This window comes from Apteryx rowi, unplaced genomic scaffold (assembly GCF_003343035.1).
Source record: "Apteryx rowi isolate R43461 unplaced genomic scaffold, aptRow1 scaffold_19, whole genome shotgun sequence".
Taxonomy (NCBI): Eukaryota; Metazoa; Chordata; class Aves; order Apterygiformes; family Apterygidae; genus Apteryx; species Apteryx rowi.
The window spans coordinates 1,670,961-1,694,883 of NW_020448196.1; the positions used below are offsets into that span (position 1 = coordinate 1,670,961).

At 64.1% G+C, this 23,923-nt stretch overlaps 1 protein-coding gene across 1 annotated transcript in view; it reads left to right on the plus strand.

The window, feature by feature from the left end:
* The window catches only part of HMCN2 (hemicentin 2), a 55,558-nt gene extending 32,250 nt beyond the window's left edge, over nt 1-23,308 (plus strand). Inside the window, exons 29-79 of the mRNA XM_026062230.1 lie at nt 74-235; nt 671-952; nt 1,580-1,747; nt 1,916-2,029; nt 2,237-2,323; nt 2,899-3,090; nt 3,559-3,732; nt 4,119-4,232; nt 4,575-4,717; nt 4,908-5,058; nt 5,293-5,511; nt 5,743-5,856; nt 5,985-6,172; nt 6,336-6,432; nt 7,287-7,448; nt 7,846-7,959; nt 8,828-8,959; nt 9,453-9,596; nt 9,719-9,878; nt 10,310-10,434; nt 10,522-10,699; nt 10,915-11,012; nt 11,398-11,667; nt 11,845-12,035; nt 12,132-12,213; nt 12,379-12,515; nt 12,651-12,792; nt 13,017-13,164; nt 13,337-13,464; nt 13,650-13,806; nt 13,883-14,004; nt 14,240-14,404; nt 14,482-14,589; nt 14,753-14,887; nt 15,239-15,373; nt 15,876-16,066; nt 16,493-16,706; nt 16,875-17,009; nt 17,090-17,280; nt 17,628-17,709; nt 18,086-18,355; nt 18,987-19,136; nt 19,378-19,515; nt 20,243-20,364; nt 20,490-20,727; nt 20,871-20,933; nt 21,475-21,603; nt 21,715-22,026; nt 22,263-22,382; nt 22,749-22,875; nt 22,957-23,308. Coding sequence (XP_025918015.1) covers nt 74-235; nt 671-952; nt 1,580-1,747; nt 1,916-2,029; nt 2,237-2,323; nt 2,899-3,090; nt 3,559-3,732; nt 4,119-4,232; nt 4,575-4,717; nt 4,908-5,058; nt 5,293-5,511; nt 5,743-5,856; nt 5,985-6,172; nt 6,336-6,432; nt 7,287-7,448; nt 7,846-7,959; nt 8,828-8,959; nt 9,453-9,596; nt 9,719-9,878; nt 10,310-10,434; nt 10,522-10,699; nt 10,915-11,012; nt 11,398-11,667; nt 11,845-12,035; nt 12,132-12,213; nt 12,379-12,515; nt 12,651-12,792; nt 13,017-13,164; nt 13,337-13,464; nt 13,650-13,806; nt 13,883-14,004; nt 14,240-14,404; nt 14,482-14,589; nt 14,753-14,887; nt 15,239-15,373; nt 15,876-16,066; nt 16,493-16,706; nt 16,875-17,009; nt 17,090-17,280; nt 17,628-17,709; nt 18,086-18,355; nt 18,987-19,136; nt 19,378-19,515; nt 20,243-20,364; nt 20,490-20,727; nt 20,871-20,933; nt 21,475-21,603; nt 21,715-22,026; nt 22,263-22,382; nt 22,749-22,875; nt 22,957-23,308 — 8,072 coding nt within the window. The remainder of the gene's footprint in view (nt 1-73; nt 236-670; nt 953-1,579; nt 1,748-1,915; nt 2,030-2,236; nt 2,324-2,898; nt 3,091-3,558; nt 3,733-4,118; nt 4,233-4,574; nt 4,718-4,907; nt 5,059-5,292; nt 5,512-5,742; nt 5,857-5,984; nt 6,173-6,335; nt 6,433-7,286; nt 7,449-7,845; nt 7,960-8,827; nt 8,960-9,452; nt 9,597-9,718; nt 9,879-10,309; nt 10,435-10,521; nt 10,700-10,914; nt 11,013-11,397; nt 11,668-11,844; nt 12,036-12,131; nt 12,214-12,378; nt 12,516-12,650; nt 12,793-13,016; nt 13,165-13,336; nt 13,465-13,649; nt 13,807-13,882; nt 14,005-14,239; nt 14,405-14,481; nt 14,590-14,752; nt 14,888-15,238; nt 15,374-15,875; nt 16,067-16,492; nt 16,707-16,874; nt 17,010-17,089; nt 17,281-17,627; nt 17,710-18,085; nt 18,356-18,986; nt 19,137-19,377; nt 19,516-20,242; nt 20,365-20,489; nt 20,728-20,870; nt 20,934-21,474; nt 21,604-21,714; nt 22,027-22,262; nt 22,383-22,748; nt 22,876-22,956) is intronic.
* The last annotated feature ends 615 nt before the right edge of the window (nt 23,309-23,923 follow it).

Genomic DNA, 23,923 nt, shown 5'->3' on the forward strand with positions numbered 1-23,923 from the left:
AGATGCTTATGGGTAGGGAGCTGGTCCTGCTGGGAGCCTGAGAGAAAGCTGGTATTCCCCCTTCCTTGGGCAGGCAAGCTCCTCTCCACCAAGCCGGGGAGCCCGGAGCTGGTCTCTGCAGGAGGGAGGATGCTCTACATTGAGAAGGTGCGGCTGGCGGACAAGGGGTCCTACACGTGTGAGTGCAGGAACGCTGTGGGCAGCATCAGCAAGGAGTATCGCCTAGGGGTGCATGGTGAGTCAGGGAAGGTGCTGGAGACATGGGACTCTGCATTGGCAGCCATGGATGCTCCTGCACATGGGTCTCTAGGCTCTGGCACTGAGGCCTGCCTCTCCCAAGCTGTATGTCTGAGCAAGCCACAATCTGTCTCAATCCAGGGTCCGGCTGGACCCAAAAGTTCACAGCTGTTGTCTGCTGCCTTGGTCTTCCTGGAAAGCATGGTGCCAACTGGGTTGTCTTTGCCTTTCCAGCTTCCTTCTTGGCTCCAAATTGGTCTCAGCTTGTGTTCGCTCCAGCAGCCCAATTGTACTAATCGCACCCGCTTGGATTTGCTTTGCCTTGCTGCTGCTGCCACCATTGTACAGATCAATGGGCTTTTATTTCTGCTTATGTAAGAGCTAGGGGAGTTCTTACAGCATCGCCTCTGCCCTGTGTCCCTCTTGCCCACAGCGCTGCCAAGGATCCAAGGCAGCAGCAAAGCCCTGAGGAAAGTTTCTGTGGTCAAGGCTGGTGAGACGGTTTTGGAGTGCGAGGCCGTGGGAACACCACCGCCCACAGTGACATGGGTGAAAGACGGGCAGCCTGTGGTGAACGGGGACGGGCTTCTCCTTACAGACCAGGGGAGACGGCTGCGCATCCTGAAGGCAGAGGTCACCCATTCGGGACGCTATGTTTGCCTGGCAACGAATGCAGTGGGGCAGGAGGAGAGGGAGTTTGACGTGGCTGTGCATGGTAAGGATGCAGGCAGGGGCTCGCTGCTGGGGTGTGTGGAAGCAGGTAGGCTTGAGAAGGCTTGTGATGCTCCACTGCACATCTGGTGGAGCATGAGAGTGGACAAGAAGCTGACAGGCAGGAGGGTCTTTGAACAGGAGGGAGAAGCTCCAGGCAACATAGTGGCAGAAATGGCTCCCACAGCCCATGGTAGGAGTTTTGTTTTTTGGGGGGGGGGGGGTTGTTTTGTTTTCCCCGGTGTCAGCAAAGACGACTGTGTCATGCTTTACAAAGTCATCTGCTTTCCAAGGACTCAGGGAAATTTTGTGGGTCAAGGAACCAAGCACTTGAGCTGGAAAAGGAGTGAAGCTGCTCAGGGCATGTGGCTGTCTCGGTGTTACACCTGTAAGCGTGGGCTTGGGCATGCAGGTAGATGGCACCTACTTGCTATGGGTCACCTGTCCCATAACATCTCTGAAGTCTACAGCCTTGGGAGATGGTAATGGTCTTTCTGGGCTTTTGTCCTCAAACTATGCAAACATGAGGATGGGAACAAGTAGGGTTCTCAGTTTGCCCCTGTTGGCTTGCTCCTCTGCTCTCTTGGAGGCTGCTTTGCAAATGGATGTTCATGCCTTCCTGTCCCTCCAGTTCCTCCTGAGTTCATTCAAGGATCAGGATCAACAACCAACATCAGCGTGTCTCTGCATAGAGCTCTGACGCTGACCTGCGAGACCTCCGGTGTTCCCCCACCCATTGTCACCTGGTTCTGGAACAGCTCTCCCGTCATCCCTGGCGAGCACACGCGTGTGCTCTCAGGTGAGGCCCGAATGCTGGACACAGCGAGGGATGAGAGCTCTGGGGTTGCGTTCTGCCCCAATGCTGATGGGTTTACATGCAGCAGAGCTCCCACAGTGCAGGAGCACTGCTAGGATGAGCAGGTGCCCTGGATCAGGGCCCTGAGACCTCTTTGCATCATGTTTTCAGGGGGCTGGATGCTGAGGCTCCCTCGCACACGAGCCCAGGATGGAGGCCTCTATTCCTGCCTGGCCAGTAACGTGGCTGGGGAGGCCAGGAGGGATTTCCACGTGGAGGTCCTCGGTAAGGAGGGGGTCTCTGCCTGCTGCAGGACTTCTGGTGGGGCATCAGAGCTTTCACCCTTGCACAGACAGGCAAAGTTAAGACTTGGCATGTTGTTGGGAGCTGCAGTCCCAAGTCTTTCGTGCCTTAGCATGTGAGCTAAGAGGCTCTTGTTTGACCCGGCAAAGCTGGCCAGCTGCTGAGATCCCTGATGGCTTGTGTTCCTAGTTCCTCCCCGCATTGAGAGCGTGGATGAGGAAGAGAGCGTCAAAGTGCCCGAGGGTCAGCCCATCACCTGGTCCTGCCTGGCTACAGGTGAGCGTTGCGCAGGGGAATGGGAGGTAGGGACAGGCTGGAGAAGGGGCTGGGAAGCAGCCGACCCGAGTCTCCCTTTAGTGCGTGGAGCAAATGGACAGTGCTCCATATGGGGTTATTCATCTTTTCGGAGGCCTCCCAGGCTTCTGTTCCAATCAATGACATACTAATAGCTAAGACTGGCTGAAGAGCTTTCTTGAGATAGTTCCTGGCTTTGCAATTGGGCAGTCCGGGAAGTGCTTTGGATGCAGGGGAGGGCGCCCGCACTGGGAGCTTGTTCAAGGACATAAGCGTCAATCTTTCCCAAATAGAGCTAAAATTCCTATAATCTGGTTTCTCCTTTGGCGATGGGAGTAATTAATCACCTCCTACTCAGGACAGTTTTCTTTTCTCTCACTGGCTCATCCAGCAGCCTCTAAAAAACAAATCCAGACTGTGGTAATTCTGGACGTGGACCTCTGTCCCTGCCTCTCACAAAGGCTCCAGAGCACCAGCTTAGTGACTTCACCCAGGCTGTGTGCAGATGCAAAAAAAACTTTGCACAAAGGCTGAAACCTGCTTTCCACTCTGCACAGGCAACCCCCAGCCTAAGATCACCTGGCTGAAAGACGGTCATCCCCTGACTAGCGGAGACACCTACTCCATCTCCCCTGATGGGTCTATACTGCACATCACCCAGACCGCCCTTTCTGATGCTGGTCGCTATTCCTGCGTGGCCTCCAATTCTGTGGCAGATCAGACCAAGCACTACCTGCTAAATGTTTTGGGTATGAGATGCCTTTGGATAGAGGCAGTGTCGCAGGTGTGAGTAGGGGACATGGACTTAGAGGGCTTTTTAAGGGTCTGCCCCAGGTAGGTGGTGAAGATTTCTAAGCCTCACAGCCTACAGCATGAAATGAGGTCCTGGGCCAGTTACAAAACCCTCATAAGACTTGTGTGAAGGGACATAAGGGGCCCAAGAGGATCTCTAGTCCATGGTCCATCTCTGATGGTGGCTGGCGGGAGTGGGGAGCACCTCTTCTGCTACATCCCCCAGGTTTCTGGGAGGCAGCAACAAGGGCAGTGTCTGCTGAAGTTGGGCTTGCGGCTGTAGGTGTTGCGCATTTTGCGTGCAGTGGTCAATTCAGGCTCCCTGAACTGGGGTCACGTTCTATGGTGGAGGGATAAAGCATCAGGAAGTCTAACGGGTACTTATGCTAACCTCCTGTCACACAAACAAACGTCTGCCCCTGCAGTCAGCCCCATGTTTCCTGGAGAGGTCCACGATGCCACCACAGAAGATGTTACCGTGATCATCAACAACCCCATCTCCCTCATCTGCGAGGCTCTGGCCTACCCGTCTCCCAACATCACCTGGCTCAAGGACGAGGTTCCCCTCGAAGCCTCTAGAAATGTTCACCTGCTCCCTGGTACCGCACCAGTGTCTGGTGACTCCGTGCGACCGCGGACCCCTCCTGCTGCATGACCCGGGGGTGGGAGTGGAGCCTTTTCTGGGTCTGGCCACGGTCTAGGGTGGTAAGGAGTCACTACCCTGTGGTAACCGAGGGGCTCGGGCCGTTGGACAGATGCTGCTGTCTCCTGCACTGTGTTGTCTGATATTAGCTAGAGCCTCCTCGTCAGCTTTGGTGAGACAGCCCTGATTTTCATAGGCCTGGAAACTGGGCTTCAGAGGGTATTAGGCTGCCTTGGGTCAGGTTTGCAGCTGATCAGCAGGTGCTTTAAGATGTCCTCTTGTGCTGTATGGGACTAGTCAGCTGTGCGGGGGGAAGGCTCTCAGTACTCCTCCTTTGCCCAGGTGGCCATGGGCTGCAGATCCTGAATGCCCTCGAAGAGGATGCAGGCACGTACAGTTGCATCGTGACCAGTGAGGCTGGGGAGGCTGTGAAGAACTACACCGTGAAGGTCCTGGGTCCGTAAGCTCTCCGTGTCCTGCATAACTCTGGTTGTAGCCCTACAACTGTAACCCATGGCACTGCCCCTTCCTTCCTTTCCAGATGCCTCACCCCGGGCCACTGCATTACCACCTTCCCTCTTGCAGCTGGTGCCATCTCTGTCACACGTGTACCAGCATGTGGTCTCAAAAAGCTTCTGGTCTAGCTCTGAGGAGGGCAAAGAGTACTGTCTGGGGCATCCGTGGCACTCTGAGGTGCTGCCTGTCACTGTGACTGTCAGGGTGCCGGTCAGATTAGGGCAGAGCAAGGGCATTAGAGGGCTATTCTCTCACCCCAGCCATGCCACGTGTCCCTACCAGTTCCTCCTTGGATTGCCAAAGATGACCCTTCAGGGGAACTGGCTGTGACAGAAGTGAAAACCAAGGTCAACAGCACCTTGACACTGGAGTGCAAATCCTGGGCTGTGCCTGAGCCGACCATCCAGTGGTACAAGGATGGGCAGGTGAGGCCCTAACCACGGGCAGGGAGGAGCTGCCAGTTCTGGAAACTGCCAGGTGGATGGAGGGGGAAAAATACCTTTTTTAAGCCTGGGTAATCTCTGACTTGCTTCTGGATGCTTCAGCCCTAGTATGTAATCCTCCTCCCTTCTTTTTTTTTTCCATCTTCCTTTGGGGCTGGGGTTCCCACACCAGCTCCTGGAAAGTGCTGGTCACCTCCAGATCCTCAGCGAGGGGCAGATCCTTCAGATCAAACCAGCTGGCATCTTGGATTCAGGACACTACACCTGTGTTGCTACCAATGTTGTGGGTGAAGATGACAAGGACTTCAGTGTGCACATCCAAGGTGAGCTGAAGCGGGACACCAGCCAAGTGACCGTCCTGTGCCCAGATAAGTGGGTGTCTCAGCATGAAAGGTCCTTAGCTGGGTCCCTTGTGGGAGAAGACTGAGGGAAGCTGGAAGGGGGTTCATGTCTGCTGGAAAATGTTATCTCATTAGGCCTGAGTCAGGTGCTCTGGTTGCACCTGAGGGGATGCGAGTCCTCCTTCTCTTCAGCTCACCACAGTGCTGTTCCTGCAGTGCCACCACTGTTCCAGAGGCCAGGGAGTGCCAACGAGGCCTTCGAGATCCTCTACAGGGAGGAAGACCAGGATGGGGAGGTGGTAGAGCACCGGCAGGCTGTCCTCGACAACCCTGCTGCGCTCTACTGCGACACCAGTGCCATCCCACCTCCCCGGCTCACCTGGTACAAGGACGGAGAGCCCCTCTCCTCCAGCCAGGAGGTGCTAATATTGCTAGGTAATGGGCACGGTTGGCCGGCATGCGATTCGAGAGGGATGGGACTCTCCCACCAGTATGCACGGCACTGTGTTACCGGGGCTGCGTCGGTGGCTGTGTGCTGCAAGGTTTTGAGCCTTGCAGAGGGGGATGCGGGAGGACCCCGAGGGAGCGTGCCGTTCCCCGAGGTGGCCTGCCCCACGTCTCCTGTGTCGAGGAGCCCTCCTGCCCCAACCTTGCCCTGTGCCGCAGGGGGCCGGGTCCTGCAGCTCCCCGCAGTCCGGGAGGAGGATGCGGGCAGGTACACATGCGAAGCAGCCAACAACGCGGGGGAGGACCGGATGCACTACGAGCTGGAGGTGCTGAGTGAGTATGGGGAAAGTGGGGCCTGGCCTGGGCAAGCATCATCCGTGGCAGCAGTGATGGGCAGCGCATGGGGCAGCAGGGCTGGACGGGAGCCCCATAACTCCCTGCTTCTTGCCGCCCTGGCCCAGCTGCCCCCGTCATCCATGGGAGCATGGAGGACCTCATCGAGGAGGTGACCGCCACTGCCAACAGCACTGTCCACTTGAAGTGCGAAGCCACTGGGAACCCAGCACCTGCAGTTTCCTGGCTCTGGAATGATGTCCCCATTGTGGCTGGCCCACGGCACCAGCTCCTGGAGGATGGCGAGGTCCTGCAGGTCCGCATTCCCTTGGGCTGGGGAAATATGGGAGATGCTGGGCAGATGGGCAGGGCACCTTCTCCCCTCTTGCGGAGTGCCATTTCCCTGAGGGAGCCAGGCAGCTCCCCAGCTTGTGGGGAGCCCCTGCAAGCCTCAGCAGGGCTCTGCTCCTCCTTTGCAGGTGGCGGCAGTGGAGGTGGGCGACACAGGCAGCTACACGTGCGTGGCCGAGAACCCGGCTGGTTCTGCCGAGAAGCACTTTGCCCTCACTGTGCAGGGTAAGTCCTCTCGGCTGACCCTTCTCCGGGCCAGCGCTTCACCTCCTCTCCTTCTCTGCCAGCTCAAGTCCCCCAGCGAGCCCTTGCCAGAGCCATTGCAGAGCTCGCGTGGCTCCTGATCTGCTTGACTGCCTTCCTCCCGCTGCATTTCCCACCCTTCCTCCATGCGCTGCGTGAGGAGGCCAAGGTGCAGGGGGCCTGAAAGCGAGCTCGGCTGCCAGTGGCCAAAGAGCTGAGGCTGCACTGCTTGAGGCTGGGAAGGCACCTGCAGGCTTACTGAGGTGCATTGCCCCAGAGGGCAAAGCAAATTCTGCTCGCAAAACCTGCCATGTGCCTGCAGCTGCCCTCGGGAGCCCAGCAGCAGCGTGCTGGGGTCCGACCGCACGAGGCTCTCGGTGCATGTTTCTTCCTCACGTTGTTTTGGCAGGAGTGCTTGGGCCATCGCTGCTTTTTAAAGCCCTCCTCTGCATCCCCAGCTCTCAAGGTTCCTGGGGAGCAGGGATTGGGGCTTGCTTGGTGTTCACGTGTGGATGCCTGCCTTCTTGGGTGCCCTTTGAAGAAGGCAGGGGCCAGATGTTCGCTTTTCCAGCAGCGATGGTGAGCTGGGAGTCAGTGCTTCCTGCTGGGGTTGCCTGGCAGCTGGGTTTCTCCTCTTTCTGCCCATGCTTTGCTTGCTCTCAGATGCTCTTCCAGCATCTGAGCTGCCCTGTTATGTCCCAGCTCTCCTGCTCACTGCGGATGGGCTGCAGCAGCCCGTGCCTGGTGTGTGCACGCACCACCTTGGGAAGCACGAGCTCAGCCTCAGCAGTGATGGTCACCCTTTGCAATGATCTTTTTGGGGTGGGCCGGAGCAGAACCACCCCGGATCATGGGCACAAACCCCGAAAGCATTGACGGCATTGTCGACGGCAGCGTCTCGCTGGTGTGTGATGTCCGATCCCACCCGGATGTGGAGATCGTGTGGTACAAGGATGGCCGCGTCCTACAGCTTGGTGAGGAAGCGTTCGTCACTCCAGGTACGTCCAGACAAGTCCCCCAGGGCCCGGCATGGCTTCTAGCCCTCGACAGAGGACTCTAACTCACCTAACCAGCCCCTTCTGGATGCTGCGCGTAGGACTTCTAAGCTAAGACTTTCAGCCCTAACCACGTGCTAACAACTTGCTGCCGAGCAATCTTCCTCTCCCAGGAGGTCGCATCCTGCAAACTCTAAGCTGATGCTCCCCAGGAGTTCTGCACCTTCTGCTGCTGCATATGTCGAGGCCTTGAACCTTGAAGAGAGACTTTGGCTCCCTGGTGCCTGCTGCATGGAGCTTGTGTGGCTGGCAGGGGGATGAGCCGGCTCATGAGCTTGGTGTCTTGGAGTCGTGCCCGGCTCCTGCCCGACCCTGACTTGTTGCTCTTTGTTTCTTCCAGGCTCGCGCATCCTGCAGATCCCCCATGTGCAGCTTTCCAGCACAGGCATATACATGTGCGTGGCTCTGAACGCAGCTGGCAGAGACAAGAAGCTCTTCATCCTCACTGTCCATGGTAAGCAGCAGGCACTCGGCCTGCAGATCTGCCCACGCAGGCACTGACATCTCCCCTGCCCGTCCTGTCTCCTACTGATCGGCTCCGAAGGACCCGATGGCAACCACTGGCCATGGGTCTCCGTGGAGGTTTTCCCCTTGCCTTGAAGCAGCAGCACCCCTGCCCTTGTGTCTGCCTCCCTCCAGCTCCGCCGGCCGAGCCCCGGGCGCCGGCAGGCCAGCAGCCAGCTGTGATGGTGCGTGCCGGGGACACGGCCGTCCTACGCTGCGACTTGGAGGAGCAGCTGGGATCCACGGTCACCTGGTACAGGAACGGGCAGGAGCTGGCAGCGGGGGACAGCGGCCGCATCCTGCTGAAAGGCCGGTGGCTGGAGATCGAAAACACCCAGGTAAAGCCACATTGAGAAGACTGTCCCGCTTGCTCTGCCCACGCTGGGTCTAACAAAATCCCCTTCCCTCCGCCAGGCCTCGGATGAAGGGCTCTACAGCTGCCGGATGGCCGGTGCTACGGAAGAGGCGGCGCAGACCCTCGTGCTCACCGTCCAAGGTACGGGGGCAGAAAACCAGGCTTGCGTGTGTGTATGTACATGTATAATGTATGTATGTGGGTACATATAAAAAAAATGTCCACCAAACCCCTGAATATCCAAACCCAGAAATAATTTTCCTTTGGGAGGACCGTTGCAGTTAGCTCACAGTCCACCCTGTTCTGGGACTCTTGCTCCCAAGACGCTGCTGGTGTGCAGGGACAGAGATGCTCTTGTGTGGGGAGCCGGGATGCTGCCGGATTCACGGCTGGGGGGGGATCCTGGGTGCCAGGGCAGTGGGGTGCGCACACCGTGCTCGCCTGTGCTCGCTCCTTCCCGTAGTGCCCCCGGGCATCGAGGACCCGCGGCAGGAGACGCTCGACGCGGCCATGGGAAGCCCCCTCGTCCTGACCTGCGAAGTCACCGGCGTGCCTGTGCCCACCGTCACCTGGCTGAAGGACGGGCAGCTGCTGGGTATGAGCTGGGGAGATGCTGCGCTGGGCTGCGATCTCGCGCCGCAGCCCAGCGTGAAGCCATCCTGCCTCAGTTTCCCTGTTTCTAATCCAGCTGCGAGAGAACAGCGGGGTGTTGCAGGGCTCCAGAGGGGAGAAGGGAGAGCGCGAATGGACTGGAATTTCTCCTGCCCGCTTTTAAGAGGCCTCAGATTTGTTCATGAGGCTGAAGCAAGGGTATCTGGGTGCGGGATGCGGTGCGGGAAGCTCTCTGGGTACCAACCATCAGGTTATACCCCAGCATTGGCGTCTGCCCCCAAACTGGTGGCTTGTCCCCTTCTGGGAAGCCCCAGAAAGGTGCAGTGCGGACACCCTGCCTCTGCACAGCTCCTGCCTCTGCTTTAACCTGGTCCTCACAGCTGGGTCCCGGGGCCGGGAGCCGGGGGGAGCCCGGGGAGGGCTCGGCGGAGCAGAGCTGCTGCAGCCCCCGTCCTCTTCGCCCCGTCTCCTTGCAGAGAGCAGCCCGGAGCGGGGCCTGGTGTCCCGGGGCGCCCAGCTCCAGATCAGCCCCTTGCAGCCCTTCCACGAGGGCCGCTACACGTGCCTGGCGCAGGGCCCCGACGCCGAGGCGTGCAAGGACTTCTTGGTGCTGGTGCGAGGTAGGGCTTTGCCTGGCTGGCGTGGGGGTGGGCGACCCCCAAAGGACCCTTCCTCGGAGGGGTGCGTGGCCTGGGGAGCCTTCCTCCTCCTCCTCCTCAGCCTCGCTCTCTTCTCGGCGCAGTGGCACCCCGGATCGCGAGCGCGGGGGTCCCCAGCGAGCACAGCGTGCTGGAGGGCAGCGGGGTGACGCTGGAGTGCCGGGCCGAGGGGCAGCCCGCCCCACGGGTCACCTGGCTGAAGGACGGGCAGCCCCTGGGGCTGCAGCCCCCATCGCGCGCCCGGTGAGTCCCCGGGGAGGCGGGGGACAGCCTGGCTGGGGACCGCGCCAAAGCCTGGTGATGGCACGGCCGGCTGAGCTGCACACGGTGGGCACCGCTTCAGCTGCGGCCAGGCCAAGCCAAACCAGCCCCACCTGTGCCTCAGTTTCCCCACCTGCAAACTAGTATTGCAAGGTGTGCTGCGCTCTGCTGCTTCTCCACCTTCTCCGTGCTCAGGCTGGGACTAGCATGTCCCGGCTGTTCGCTGAGCTGGATCATCCTGGGTTACATCCTGGTGTCCCCAACTATGCCATAACCCGACTTGGTGGCTGATCTGGCCCTGCAGCGTCCCCTGAGCATGGGACCTGCTGGGGTAACCTCAGAGCGTCTCTGTCCCCAAGCCCTGGGGTGCTTGTGGGACACGGCCGGTCACTGCCCTGGGCTCCCCCCCGCAGGCTGGCTCCGGACGGCAGCTCTCTGCTCCTCGAGGGGCTCCAGGCCGCCGACGCGGGGGCCTACACCTGCCTGGCCGAAAACAGCGCCGGCGAAGACACGCGGCTGCACACGCTGAGCGTGCTGGGTGAGCGAGCCCGGGGCACGCAGGGGCATCGCTGCCGCCCGCCCGCCCCGCTTCAGCCCCCTCACCCCCTCTCCTCCCCTCGCCCAGTTCCCCCGTCCATCGAGAGCGGCGGCGCGGAGGTGGTCCGCAGCGTCCTCGCCGGGCTGGTGATGCTGGAGTGCCGGGCGCGGGGCTCCCAGCCCCTGCGGCTGAGCTGGCTGAAGGACGGGCTGCCCCTCCGGCTCTCGCCCCGCGTCCGGCTGCTCTCGGCCGGGCGCACCCTCCGGTAAGCAGCGATCCCGCGGCGGCCCCGGAGCGACGCTCGGCTGCAGGCCCTCGGGCCGATAGCCGGCAGGGTCGCGTGCCGGGCTGGCCCCGGCGTCAGAGAGGTCTCCGCGGGCTGCATGCCCTGCCGGGCTGAGGGCTGCGAGGAGCAGGAGGGGAGGCGCGGAGCTGACGTCTCCTCTTCCTCGCCCCCCCGCGCTGCCCATCGCCGCGTAGGATCTCTCCTGCGCAGGTTTCCGACGCCGGGCTCTACACCTGCGTCGCTGCCAGCCAGGCAGGGGTGGCCGACCGCAGCTTCGTCCTGCAGATACAGGGTACGGGGCAGCCGGGTGTTCGCTGGAAATTTGGGGCCTGCTGAGGTGAGCAGGGTGGTGGGCAGCCGTGGGTGGCACGCAGGTCCCGGGGCTCGTTTTGCTTGCCGAGCGCAGCTCTGGTTCGTAGCCCTGTGCATGCTGTTGGCCACCAGGATGGTCTCCTGGACAGCGTAGCAAGGAAGGGTCAGCCTAAAAGCAGGAAGGAAAGGGAGCTGAGATGGTGACGTGTCCCCCTTCCCATCCGGGGTCACCTTGGTGGTGGGCAAGCCCCTGCGGGGGGAGGTCAACCTGCCCCTGGTAATTCCCCAGTCTCCTGCAAGCACCCCGGTGCTGGAGACCCAGCTTTGCTCCCCAGCCCCACTAACGCACCCCGCTCCCTCCCCAGTGCCCCCCGTGCTGGAGGAGACCCCGGAGAGCAGTGAGGAGCAGGCGGTGATGGCAGGCTCCGAGGTGACCTTTGCCTGCAAAGCCACCGGCTCCCCAGTGCCGGCGCTGAGCTGGCTGAAGGACGGYGAGCCCCTGGCGCCGGAGAGCAACGGCGCGGGCTCGCGGCTGCACCTGGAGGCAGTGGGGCCGGCCGATTCGGGAGTTTACTCCTGCCTGGCTGTGAACGAGGCGGGCGAAGCCAGCAAACACTTCCGCCTGGTGGTGATGGGTACGTGTCCTCCCGGGCGTTGGGAGAGGCAGCTGGCCGGAGGGAGCAAAGCACGCCTTGCCCACCCCGTGGGAATCGCAGGCGGGCAGGCCCTCAAATTGCCAGCATCCCTCCACCGTTCGTTTTTGGGAGCACTTGGGGTTGAAAGCCCCTCACCAGGCACCCTGTGCCTTGCAGAGCCACCCCATGTCGAGGCCCCAGCCCAGCCGGTTGAGATGTCCATCACGGTGGGTGCCCCCCTGGAGCTGATGTGCCTGGTGACGGGCGTCCCCCTGCCCACCGTCACCTGGGAGAAGGACGGGCGGCTGCTGGCCGGGCCCCGGCTCGTGGCGGGGAACGAGAGCACCCTGCGGATAGAGAGCGCCGAGGTCAGGGCTCCTCTCGCCTCGTCTCCCCACCCACCTTCTCCTTTCACCTCCAGCGAGTTTCACCTTGATTTTTTTCCATCTTGGGGTCTCCGGTAGGTGGCCGATGCTGGCTTGTACACCTGCCTGGCCACCAGCCCTGCTGGGGAGGACAGCGGGACCTTCCACGTCAGAGCCCAAGGTACTGCCACCCCAAAGGTGCAGGGGGCAAGGGGAGCGAGCACCATGGGGTGGGATGGTTGGTGCTCCTGGGACCGGTGAGGTGGGCATGAAGCCTGGGGCATCCCGAGCCAGGGGGACGTGCCCAGCTCAGAGCGGTGTGTCCCCTGACCCGCGTGTCCCGCAGCACCCCCCAGCATCGCAGGTGCCAGAGAGACCCACAGCATCACCGCCCCAGCGGGAGGGCAGCTCACCTTGGAGTGCCCTGCGGATGCCGTGCCACCTCCCCGCATCGAGTGGCACCGGGAGGGCTCCCCCCTGCAGGTACGTGCGCTCGGGGCCAGCGGTGCCCAGGTGCCGTCGCAGCCTGCCGTGTGCCAGCCCCGCCATGCGGGATGCTCGCGACGGGGGGATGTGATGGAGGAGCGCTGCTGACGGGGGCTCTCTGGGGGCTGCTAGGAGGACGCCCAAACGCAGGTCCTGGCCGAGGGGCGCTTCCTCCAGATCCGGGCGCTGCTGGTGACAGACGGCGGGGAGTACAGCTGCACCGCCAGCAACGCGCTGGGGAGGACCAGCCTGCGCTTCCAGGTGGACATTCATGGTGAGCAATGCACCATCACGGTTTCTGGCTTTGCTGGGGACATGTGCTAGCTCGATCCCCCTTTCGTGCAGGGATGCATGTTGCTATGGGGTCTCCTATAGATAGGATAATGGGAAAGGGGGAATTGGACACTGCCCAGCCCCGGATGCTGGTCTGGTCTAAATTTCTTCATCCCCTGAGCTGTGTTTCTACCTATTTCCCTTCTCTCCCCGGTGATGCTGCAGTGGCCCCGGAGATCCAGCCGGGCCCCGAGGAGGTGAGCGTGCCCGTGAACGGGTTGGCCGTGCTGCCCTGCCAGGCGGAGGGGTGGCCCGTGCCCCAGGTGACGTGGCGGAAGGACGGCCAGCTCCTGCCCCTTCACGGGAGCCCCAGGTACGAGGCTCTGCAGCGTATGAGCCGGCTCTCGGCTCACGCCAACCTCTGTGTCCACGGGCGTCTTGACGTGCCTGGAGCAGGGATGCTGCTGGTGAAGGGGTGCACCGGGTGCAGCCTGGACATGGAGAACCCCAACGAGCCTAACGGGGCTTAATCCCCCCCCCGGCAGGCTGCGGCTGCTGCCGGGAGGCTCCCTGCGGATAGACCCCGTTCAGGTCCAGGATTTGGGCCACTACCTCTGCGTGGCATCCAGCCCCGCCGGGTCTGACCGACGAGGCCTCGACCTCCAAGTCCTGGGTAGGTGGAAGAGCCAGCCGGTTCCTCGGAGCTCGGTGGGCTGTTTTGAGCCTAGCTGTGCTGGATCCCTCCTGCATTCACCTTCCCTGCAACCCACCCGTGCACCTGCAGCAACGCACCGTTGTCCTCAGCTCCTTAAAGCCTGGTGACCCCCCAGTTAACGACCTCCGTGTGCTCTTCCGCAGTCCCTCCTGCCATCGCCCCTGGGCCCTCCAACTTCACCCTGGTGGCGCAGCAGCCGGCCTTGCTGGCCTGCGAAGCCACGGGGTCCCCCGAGCCCCGCGTGACGTGGGAGAAGAACGGCCGCCCCCTGAACCCGCACCTCCCGCCCGGCGCCTACAGGTACGGCAGCGCCGGCCGGCCCGCGCGCCCCGCCGGGGAGAGTTTGCGTTGCCGACGCGCGCTCTGCCCGCCGCAGGCTGCAGCCCTTGGGCTCGCTGCTGATCGCCAGCCCCAGCCTGCAGGACGAGGGGCGGTTTGAGTGCGTCGCCACCAACGCCGCCGGCGAGGCCCGCAAGCCCTTCCTCGTGGCCGTCCACGGTGAGCTCCTGGGGCCCAGCGATCCCGTGGAAAGCTGCTTCCCGAGGATGTTTTGCTCTGCGGGGCGTGACGTAGATGCACCTTGGCTCCCTGCTTGGTGGGATCCCCTCTGGGGTCCGGGAACAGGGGTGGGCAAGAGGGGAAATGGGAATATCTGCACCCACGGGCACCACGATTCTGCTCCGGCGTTTGCTACTCAGCCCAGCTCACCTCCCTTTCTTGCCACCCTCTCCAGTGCCCCCCACCATTGCCGACGATCTCACGGACGTGGTCGTCACCCGGCTGTCCCCCGCCGTCCTCACCTGCTACGCCTCCGGCGTGCCCCCGCCGGCGGTGTCGTGGAGCAAGGAGGGGGCTCAGCTGGGGCGCCACGGAGGGGGCTACCGCGTCCTGCCCACAGGTACGGGGGGCCGGGGCGGCGCGGCGGGGGGCCAGGGCGCCGTCCCCGTGCCTCCCCTCTGCTCGCTGTCTTCCCAGGCGCCCTGGAGATCAGGCAGGCGCTGCCCGCCCACGCTGGCCGCTACACCTGCACGGCGAGGAACGCCGCCGGCGCGGCCCGCAAACACCTCCTGCTCACGGTGCACGGTACGGGGCTGCTCCGGGGACGCCAAGGCAGGACCTTCGGGCGCCTGGGCTCAGCCTGGGGGCTGAGCGAGGCCCTGCATGTCGGCGCTGCCCCTGCGACGCGCCGTGCGGCTGCAGGGAGGGCAGTGACGCCCGGCAGCGTTTTCCCCATCTTCCGCTGCAGAGCCCCCCGTAGTGAAGCCCCTGCCCGGCATGGTGATGGTGATGGTCAATGCCAGCGCGGTGTTATCCTGCGAGGCGACCGGCGTCCCTCCACCGGTGATCACCTGGCAGAAGGAAGGCGTCAGTGTCCCCAGAGGTGAGCTGGAGCCTGCAGAGCCCTGGTGGTCCCTGGTCGAGCGCAGCAGAGTCGTGGTGATGCTGCGCTGCCTTCCAGCCCCTTTCCCTGGTGGCGATTTGGGTGACCAAGCTGTGTCCTGGTGTGGTGTTGGGTAGCACCGGGGACACCAAGGACACGTGCAGGAGGGGAGATGTTAGCTCTGGTGCCCACACCAGCCCCGTTGCTTGCCAGATGCCACCCAGGGCACTCTGTGCGCGTGGTGGCTGCTGGGACGTTTCTTCTGCAGGCAAAGCAGTGCCGGTGCACAGCCCGTTCGCACACAGGCACGGCTGCTCTCTCCTGGCCCTCATTCCTGCCCCATCCCTGCAGGGCCTGGGTTCAAAATGCTCCCCAATGGGCAGCTGCACCTCCTGCGTGCCTCCGTGGAGGATGCCGGCATCTACCTGTGCGTGGCTCAAAACCCCTCGGGCACTGCTTCGGGGAGGACCAGGCTGATCGTGCAAGGTAAGGCTGCGATCACGGCCCCAGCCCTGTCCTGGTGCCCTGCTCACTCTCCTGGCTTCCTCCCTTCCAGCTGGCTCCTGGCCTAGTATCCAGCAGGGTTTTGATCGTTTAGTAGTTGTCAGTCTGTTCCCTCTACAAGCGTTGCTTCGCATAGGTGTTCAGGCCTCTTCTCCCCAGCTGGTTCCCTTGCCACGTCGCTGTGCTGCTGTTTGGAGGCCACATTTGATACCAAGAACAGCCTGAGCTGCAAAGCTCAAAGTCTGCCTCCAGCTCTCCCCCTGAACATGCCCAGGTATCGGCTCTGGCCGGTGCCTGTTGAAGGTTTCCTAGGGAAGATGCTGTTGCAAATGATGCCTGGGACTGCCCCGAAGGCGGGCTGATGGCACAGTCTGTGCCGGACATTGCTTTGCTGGCGTTGAGGAGGCGCTGGAGGCTCAGGGTGCAGAGCCGGGAGCACGGCATCCCTGCAGCACCCGGTCTCTGCCTTCCCGCCTCCTCGCAGTGCCCCCGGCCATCGAGGCTGGCCCCACGGAGCTGGCTGTGCTGGAGGGGCTCGAAGCCCTGCTGCCCTGCGTGGCCCGGGGCATCCCGGAGCCCCGCGTGTCCTGGAGCAGAGAGGGAGCCCCAGTGCGGGGCCGTGGCGCCAAGGGCATCGTCCTGCCCTCCGGGGAGCTGCTGCTCAGGGACATTCAGGTGAGCGTTGGCGCTGGCGCGGGCATGTGCTCCTTGGCCATGTGCTCCTCTGGCAGCTAGGCATGCTGCAAAGGCCAGTGAGCTGAAAAAGAAGTCTTTTGCAGCTCAAAAGAAAGTCTAGGTCGTCCTGTGCCCTGCTGGGTCCCGCAGCCTGGGTTAGCGGGTTATGGTGTTGCTTGACAGCACTGCAACCTTGCTGTTTTCAGAAACGTATCTGATGGGGAGGGTGCTGCACAGTCCTGTGCAGCCCGGCCCACGCGGGTTTGCTAGCGCGGTCTGGAAGAGGCGGCCGTGGCCAAGCCGTGACATTCTGGGCTGTACCCAAAGGGCAGCGGAGCTGCAGCCCAGGCAGCCGGACCTGCCCCTCTCTGTGGCATGGATCCGAGCCCTTCCCCGCTTTGCTCCTTAAACCTCTCCTCCGTTCAGGAAGGGGATGCCGGGAGCTATTCCTGCACGGCAGCGAACTCAGCCGGGAAAGCCGTCCGCCGGCTCCACCTCTCCGTCTACACCCTCCCCACCTTCACCCGGCTGCCCAGGGACCTCGTCCTGAGCCGGGGCGAGCGGCTGGAGCTGGTCTGTGCCGCGAAGGGGAACCCCGAGCCCCGGATCACCTGGACGGCCAACGGCCAGCCCGTCACCGGTGCGTGGGGAGCCAGGCAGGGGTGCCGTGGGCTGGGGGTGCCGGCGGGACGGAGGAGGATGAGGATGCTGAGTGTGGAGGAAGAGCCCGTCCTCCACTAGCTCAGAGGGACAATATCATTCCAGCTCCCCTCCCTGCCCTTTTCCCACCTTTTTGTTCACCTTGCAGACGGCGTTTTGGGGCAGAGTGGCCGGAGCACGCTGCGGCGGGACACCATCACCCAGGCGGCCGGCGGGACCTACGTCTGCCACGCCGAGAACAGCGCCGGCGCCGTCAGCGCCGCGAGCGTCGTCCGCGTGCGAGGTAGGCATGCGGCTGGGGTGGCCCCGCGGCTGCGGCGCTCGGCCGCCTCCGGCCCTCTCCCACCCCTCCGCCTTCCCCAGAGGCGCCTGTCTTGCGGGGGGAGCCCAGCGCCTACCAGGTGGAGCCCCTCGGGGGCGATGCCCTGCTGGAGTGCGAAGCCCGGGGCCTCCCGGCGCCCCTCGTCCGCTGGAGCAAGGACGGGGTCCCGCTGGCCGCCAGCCACCGCCTGCGCCAGCTGCACGACGGCTCCCTGGCCATCCGCGGCACGGCGGTGAGCGGGGCCGGCGGCGCGCTCGGGTTCGCTCGCGCGGCGGAGGCGAGGGGAAGAGCTGTGGGCTGTTGCTGAGATGACTTCTGTCAGGTCTCTGCTGGGACGGTGCTCCTGTGCAGAGCGTGTCCCTGCTGGGAGCCGGCCTTTGCCCGCTTCCTCCCTGCTGGTTTTTCAGCGTTTCTACCCCGTTAGTTGCCGCCGTCAGCACTGCCGCCAGCGCGCTCTGCTCGGTTTTGTGCTGCATTAGAGACGGAGCTGGCCGCGGGCGGCTGCTTCGGTGCCTCTCCGCTCCCGCGCGGGGCGAGACGGGCCGCTGTATTGACACCTGTGTTCTAACCTCCTGCTAGAGCACCGACGCGGGGCATTACCGGTGCGTGGCGGAGAACGAGGTGGGCACGGCGGCGAAGGTTGTCACCCTGGTCCTGCAGAGTGAGTGCTGCCCTCTTTGCACCCTCCTTTTGGGGAAAGAGGGTATTTTAGGCCCATGCCCCTTTTCCACTGGTCAGGATACGTGTCCTGCCAGGGGGGTCGGGTTGGAGGGAGAATGGGGAATGGTAAGAGACAGAGAAGAAGTGGTTCAATGAGAGCAGGGATTTGGGTCGTGCAAAACGGGCACCACAGACGTGACCAGCTATAGATGCTTTCTCCCGGGTGGTCCTGCCCTCGGCCCCATCTGAGCAGCTGCAGGACGCCAAAACACAAGTCACCCCCGTCCCCRGGGACCTCTCCCCTCTGCGTGCGGGAGAACCATCCCGGCACGGCTTGGGCACCACCGCACTGCCAGGGTCCCTGTTCCCCCCCCCAGGTGCCCCCGGGGTGCAGGTGCGGCCGCGGGAGGCGGCGGTGAGCGCCGGGCAGCGGGTGCTGCTGCACTGCGAGGTGTCGGGGGAGCCCACCCCCTCCGTGGAGTGGCGGCGGGACGGGGCCCCGCTGCAGGAGAGCCCGCGCGCCCGCGTGCTGCCCAACGCCACCCTGCTCATCGGCGCCGCGGGCCGGGAGGACGCGGGGAGCTACGCCTGCCTCGCTCGCAATCCCCTGGGCTCCGCCGTCGCCCACGCCTCCCTCGCTGTCCGAGGTGGGTGTCTTCGTCTCGGTTATGGGGCTTTTTTTGGGTGGGGGGGAGGCTGCGGTCCCCCCATCCCCTCCACATCTCCATCAGCCCTGTTGCACGCTGCATTAAGACCTCCCACGTGGCAGCGTGAAAGGACGCTGCCTTCCCCCGGCTGCTCCGATTCCCTTGATTTGCATCGTGTTTTGCACTCTCCCATCTCTCCCGTTGCTCACCTTCCCAAGCTGAAGGTCTCCGGTGCCTCTGTTCAGATTCCGGAGCCGAGATGAACCTTTACCGAAATAGCTGCCGTGCGCGAGCCTGCAGCCCGCAGGAGCTGCGCTCGCCCCTGCCTTCCTGAATCTGCTCCAGTGATTAAATTCTGATTTCCTGGGGGTCCTGCTGGCCGCAGAGGCRCGTCCGCTCCTGCTGCCCCTTGGGGAGCAGCTCGCCGGGGCAAACGGCAGCGCGGCAGAAGTGCCRGGTGCCCTGCGCTCCCTCGCACGGCTGCTGGAGGATAAGCAAAGAAAAGCCTGGGTTTTGGGAGCTGTGCCCGCAGCCGGGTGAATGCTCCTTGGCAGGGATGCTGCAGGCCTTGCTCCGGCTGCTCGCAGCTCCAGCAAGGAGGTTTCCTGAAACGGCGTTTCCCCCGCCCCAGCAGAGCCCCGCCGGGTGCGGGGCAGTCTCATCGGCGTCATCAACGCCCAGGAGTTCGGCGTCGCGACCCTGAACGCCAGCGTGCTGGAGGATCCTCGTGCCGGCACGGCCGCCGTGTGGAGCAGCATCGGGAACATCCCGCCCTCCGTCGGTACGTGGTGATGCGGACCCCTTCCCTCCGCCTGGGCAGGGCTGCTGACCTCTGTCAGGGGGAAATTTGGGGGAAAGAGGGAGAATGAACAAGCAGAAATGTGCAGCAAGGAGCTTGCTGGAAGTGGCACCCCAATTCTGTCCCCATGGATTACAGTGGTTGGGGGGCTGCCGGGGACGGCTGATCCCTCCTCTGGAGGATGCTGGCTCCGTGTTGACGCCTCTTTTCCTCCCRCTCCCAGGACCGCTGATGCGGGTGCTGGTGGCCGTCATTGCCCCYGTGTACTGGTCCTTCGCGCACGCTGGCGGGGACACCCAGAGCGGGTTCCTGCTGACCCAGGGCGCCTTCAGGCAGGAGTCGCAGGTGGAGTTTGCTACAGGTGAGGGACGTGGGGCCACGGGGAGCCGAGCTCACCCGCCGGGTGCTGAGGAGACTCCAGGCTTCTGTGCCAGCCGCTCCGGGAGATGCCAACGGCCGCAGCAGGAGTCCAGGCTGTTGGTGTCCCCAAGTATTGGGTACAGAAACGGATGAGAGGGGATAAGGCATGCCCCAAATTTCCCAGGGCTCAGGGTGCTGTTGGAGTTGAGATGTGGGTCTCCTGGGACTGTGTCTGGTGCTGGTGCTGCAAGGCAAAACCATGCAGTATGTGCCCGGCAAAAGGGGGGTTGCAGGCACGTGGCTGGGCACTCTCTCCACTACCTCCCTTGCAAGAAGAAACAGGAGTTTTGGAGCTCTTGTGCCTGGTCCYGGATGGCTTAGCCTTTGTGTACCCCATGTCACCGGTCCCTGCAGGCACTGGGGCTCAACCCCACGCTGTCCCGAGCTTCGTGGCGGGGTTTGGAGCTGGCTGGGGGGAGGTGGAGGGGTTGAGCCAAGCAGGGAGATCCTGGGCAGCCGCAGGGTGGTGGGTGTCCCCTGAGCCCTGCAATCGTGGAGGTGAGGATGTGCTGCATGGGGAGGAGCCCAGGGGTCACACGAGGTTTTACGGAGGAGCTGGAGTTCATCAGTGCCGAAGAGCCGGGTGTTTGCTAACCTTAGCTTGGGCTGGAGAGCCAGGTCTTGCAGGGAAGCCATGGGCTGCCTGTCACTGTGTCCCGTCCCGGCAGGGGAGCTCCTCCGCATCACCCACGCCGCCCAGGGCTTGGACGCCGTCGGCGCGCTGCTGCTCGACAGCGTGATCAGCGGCTCCGTGCCGGAGAGCGTCGCCGAGGCCGTGGTGCTGCTGCAGGTGCCCGGCGCTGCCAGCCCCCTCCTTGCCCCCGCGACTGGGGCGGTCTGGAAGGTGACTCCCATCCCGGGAGCCCTGCGGGTGCCCCAGGCCCTGATCCGTCCTGCCTCCCGCTCTTTCACCAGGATTTTGGCGAGCGTTATATCCAGACGGGACCTGGGCAGCTCTACGGAGAGTCGGTGCAGAGCTTCGCGCAGGAGGGGCTCGTCGCCCGTGCCCGCTGCAACCACACCATCGAGTACGACCCCGCGCTGGGCCGGCAGCCGCTCCGGGTGCAGCACGTCCGGGCCAGGTCAGTCAAAGCCTCCTTCGACCCGGCCTCGGAGGAGCTCCTCTTCCAGCTCAGCGCCTCGCTGGATGCAGGTAACGAGGGGCCGGATTGCTAAGGGATGGGGGCGAAGGCGCTGCGATCCCTCGCAAACAGGCGGCTGTTTGCACACCTGATGGCAGCAAAGGCCACTTCCCTGCAGTGACACGTTTCTCAGCCCTCTCTGCTTGCTTCCCAGGGGCGAACGGAGACCAGTGCCCGGCAGGATTTGTCCTGGACCCTCAGCAGCTGTACTGCGTCGGTACGGACCCTTCCCGTGGGCTGGGGGGGCTGTGCTGGGTCGTGGCTCTGAAGGGTCCCCTTCAGGGCCGTGTCCCTGCATGAGGCCKGCCAGGGGACATGGGAGCACCCTCGTCTTGCCGGGCAGGAGGCAGTGCCGAGGCCTGGGGGGTCTCCCCGCGCCTCCTCTCTCCCCGGCCACAACAGAGGAGCAGCTCTGGAACAAGCACGGAGACTTTGCCCTTTGCTCGAGCCAGCGAGAAATGCTTAAGTGCATGACGGCGTGTGCCCTTGCAAGGGGGAGAAAYGCTCCGCTGCTGGGGACACGGTGTCCCCCTGTGATGGGGTCCCGGCACAGCTCAGGGCCCTGATGAGCACAGCCGGGGGCTGCGAGGGTCCGTGCGGGGTCACCCAGCGTGGCTGCGGCTGTCCCGATCCGCCCTAGGTGGGATGGGAGCGTGCAGGGCACCCGGGGGCAGCCGTGGGGCCGGCCCTTGGCACCCACCGGCCCGGCCTCGGCCCCCTGCGTGGTGACGTCCCCCTGCCCCCCGTCTGCTCCCCAGATGTCGACGAATGCACCCAGGGGTCCTGCGCCTGCCGCTACCACCAGGTCTGCGAGAACGCGCCCGGGACCTACCGCTGCACGTGTCCTCGCGGCTACCGCTCGCAGGGCGCTGGCCGGCCGTGCTTGGGTGCGTGCAGGGTCTCGGGCACGTGCTCGGACATGGGSCGCTGGGCTCTGGGCGCTTCCCGGCCTCAGTTTCCCCATCCAGCTGCAACTCACCGGCGCTTTCCCCCACCAGACGTGAACGAGTGCCTGCAGGTTCCTCAGCCGTGTGCCCTCGAGTGCCGCAACCTCCCGGGCAGCTACGCGTGCCTGTGCCCGCCCGGCAGAGCCCTGCTGCAGGACGGCAAGTCCTGCAGCGAGCCGGGGGCGGCCGCGGCGGGCGGCAGCCCCCCAGGAGCCCCTGTGCGCCGGCTCCGGCCGAGCAGCCGCCTGCAGGGCAGGTCCTTCTACGCCCGGCTCCCCGTCGGCCGCGAGGGGACCGCGCTGGGGCTCGGCACCCCAACCCCCTGCCCGCCGGGGTTYGTCAAGAGGAACGGCGCTTGCACCGGTGAGCGTGCATGGGCAAGGGGGGGGCTGCTGCGAGGGAAGGGCTTTGCAGGGGGTTTCGAGACCCCTTCGTGCCCAAAAGGCCCCTTATTTCCCCTCCCCTCCCTTTCCTGCTGCATCTCCCATCTCTTCCCCGGGCTTGGGGTCTCCCTGGGCTCAGCCGTGCAGCCAGGGTGTCCCGGGTCCTGCGGCGGGCGCCGGAGGGGATGGGTGGATTTACCCCTCTCCTCCCTGCAGACCTTGACGAGTGCCAGATGCTGAACCAGTGCCAGCACGAGTGCAGGAACAGCGAGGGCAGCTACCGGTGCGCGTGCCCCGCCGGGTACCGGCTGCTGCCCAACGGCAGGACCTGCCACGGTCAGTCGGAGCCGCACCTGTGCCCCCGTCCCTCGGGCTCTGCCTCGCGGTGCAAACCCGGGGACCCGGATTTCGCGCCCTTGTCTTCTAGGCTGCARCCAAACCCAGGGTCTTTCTCCTTGCGGAGGAGCCCCAGGGTTACTCCTGGGCTCAGCACCCCTTAAACGCCCCAGCATCCCTGCCGAGCCTGGGTGCTTCCGCATCCCTGCTGCGCTTGGGTGCTTTTGCATCGCTGACCCCAGGCAGGGGCGGGAAGGTGTCCGAGCCGGGATTTGAACCCCCGACTCTGCTCTGGGGAGGGGGGGAGAGCCCGGCAGCAGGGCCCATCCCGTCCCCCCACCCCCCCAACCGTCTCTGTCCCCGCAGACGTGGACGAGTGTGCTGAGGGCACGAGGCGGTGCGGCGCCGGCCAGCTGTGCTTCAACACCCGCGGCAGCGCCCAGTGCGTGGAGGCGCCCTGTCCYGCCGGCTACCGCCGAGGCTCCAGCCCCGGGTGAGTGGGGGCCGCGGGGGCCGTTTCCCGGGGCCGGGAGGTGCCGTCCTGGCTCCTGCTGACCCGCCGGCTCCCGCGCAGGCTGTGTTTCCGCCGCTGCGTGCCGGACTGCGGCTCCGGCAGCCCCTCCACGCTGCAGTACAAGCTGCTGCCGCTGCCCCGGGGCGTCGCGGCCGGCCGGGACGTGATCCACCTGGCCGCCTTCTCCCGCGGCGCCGCCCTCCGCAACGGCACCGTCTTCACCGTGCTGGAGCGGGAGCCCGGCGCCCCCTTCGCCCTGCGGGACGAGGGCGGCCGGGGCATCGTCTCCACCCTGCGCCCGCTTCGCGCGCCCGGCGTCCACCGCCTCGCCGTGCAAGCCCTGGCTTTGGGCGGGCAGCGGGCGCGCAGCGTCTTCGTCATCCTCATCTCTGTCTCGCCCTACCCCTACTGACGCAGGCCGGGGGGGCCTGGGGCAGGGGCCGAACCCAGCTCCCGAGCCTCGCCGGCCCGCATCCGTGTCCGCCTGCCCCTCGCCGTGTCTCTGGCAGGGGCACCTGGCTCAGGAAGAGTTTTCACCTTGCCTGTAAATCTTCCCGCTCCTGGAGCAATCCTGCGTTTTCTCCTGCCCCCTCGTCTTGCTGCTCCATCAGCCCCTGTTTGCATTGCTGCAAGCGCCCGCGCGCTGGACCTGCCGCCCAGGGCCACCATCCCACCGGGGGGGGGCAGGACACCCCAGGGAGCCTGAGCCGCAGACTGTGTGGCCCCAAGCTGGGCTGTTGCACCACGATGGCTCACGCCGCCTGCCCCAGCCCGGGGAGCAAACACGGCTCCGCCGTGGCCTTGGCCCCCGGACGGCGGCACTGGGAGGGGACGTGCTGGCGGCCAGGGATGGGGATAGCCCGCGGCCATCTGGTGCGAGGAGAGGGGTGAACGCAGGAGAGCACAGGGCCCCCCAGCATTAACCGTGTAGCAATACTTTCATATCCTTACCTTCAAAGAAATTTTTTTAGTTCACTCATTTTCTGTGCACACTTATTTATTTCTGGTTTTGTTCCAAATAAAGGTG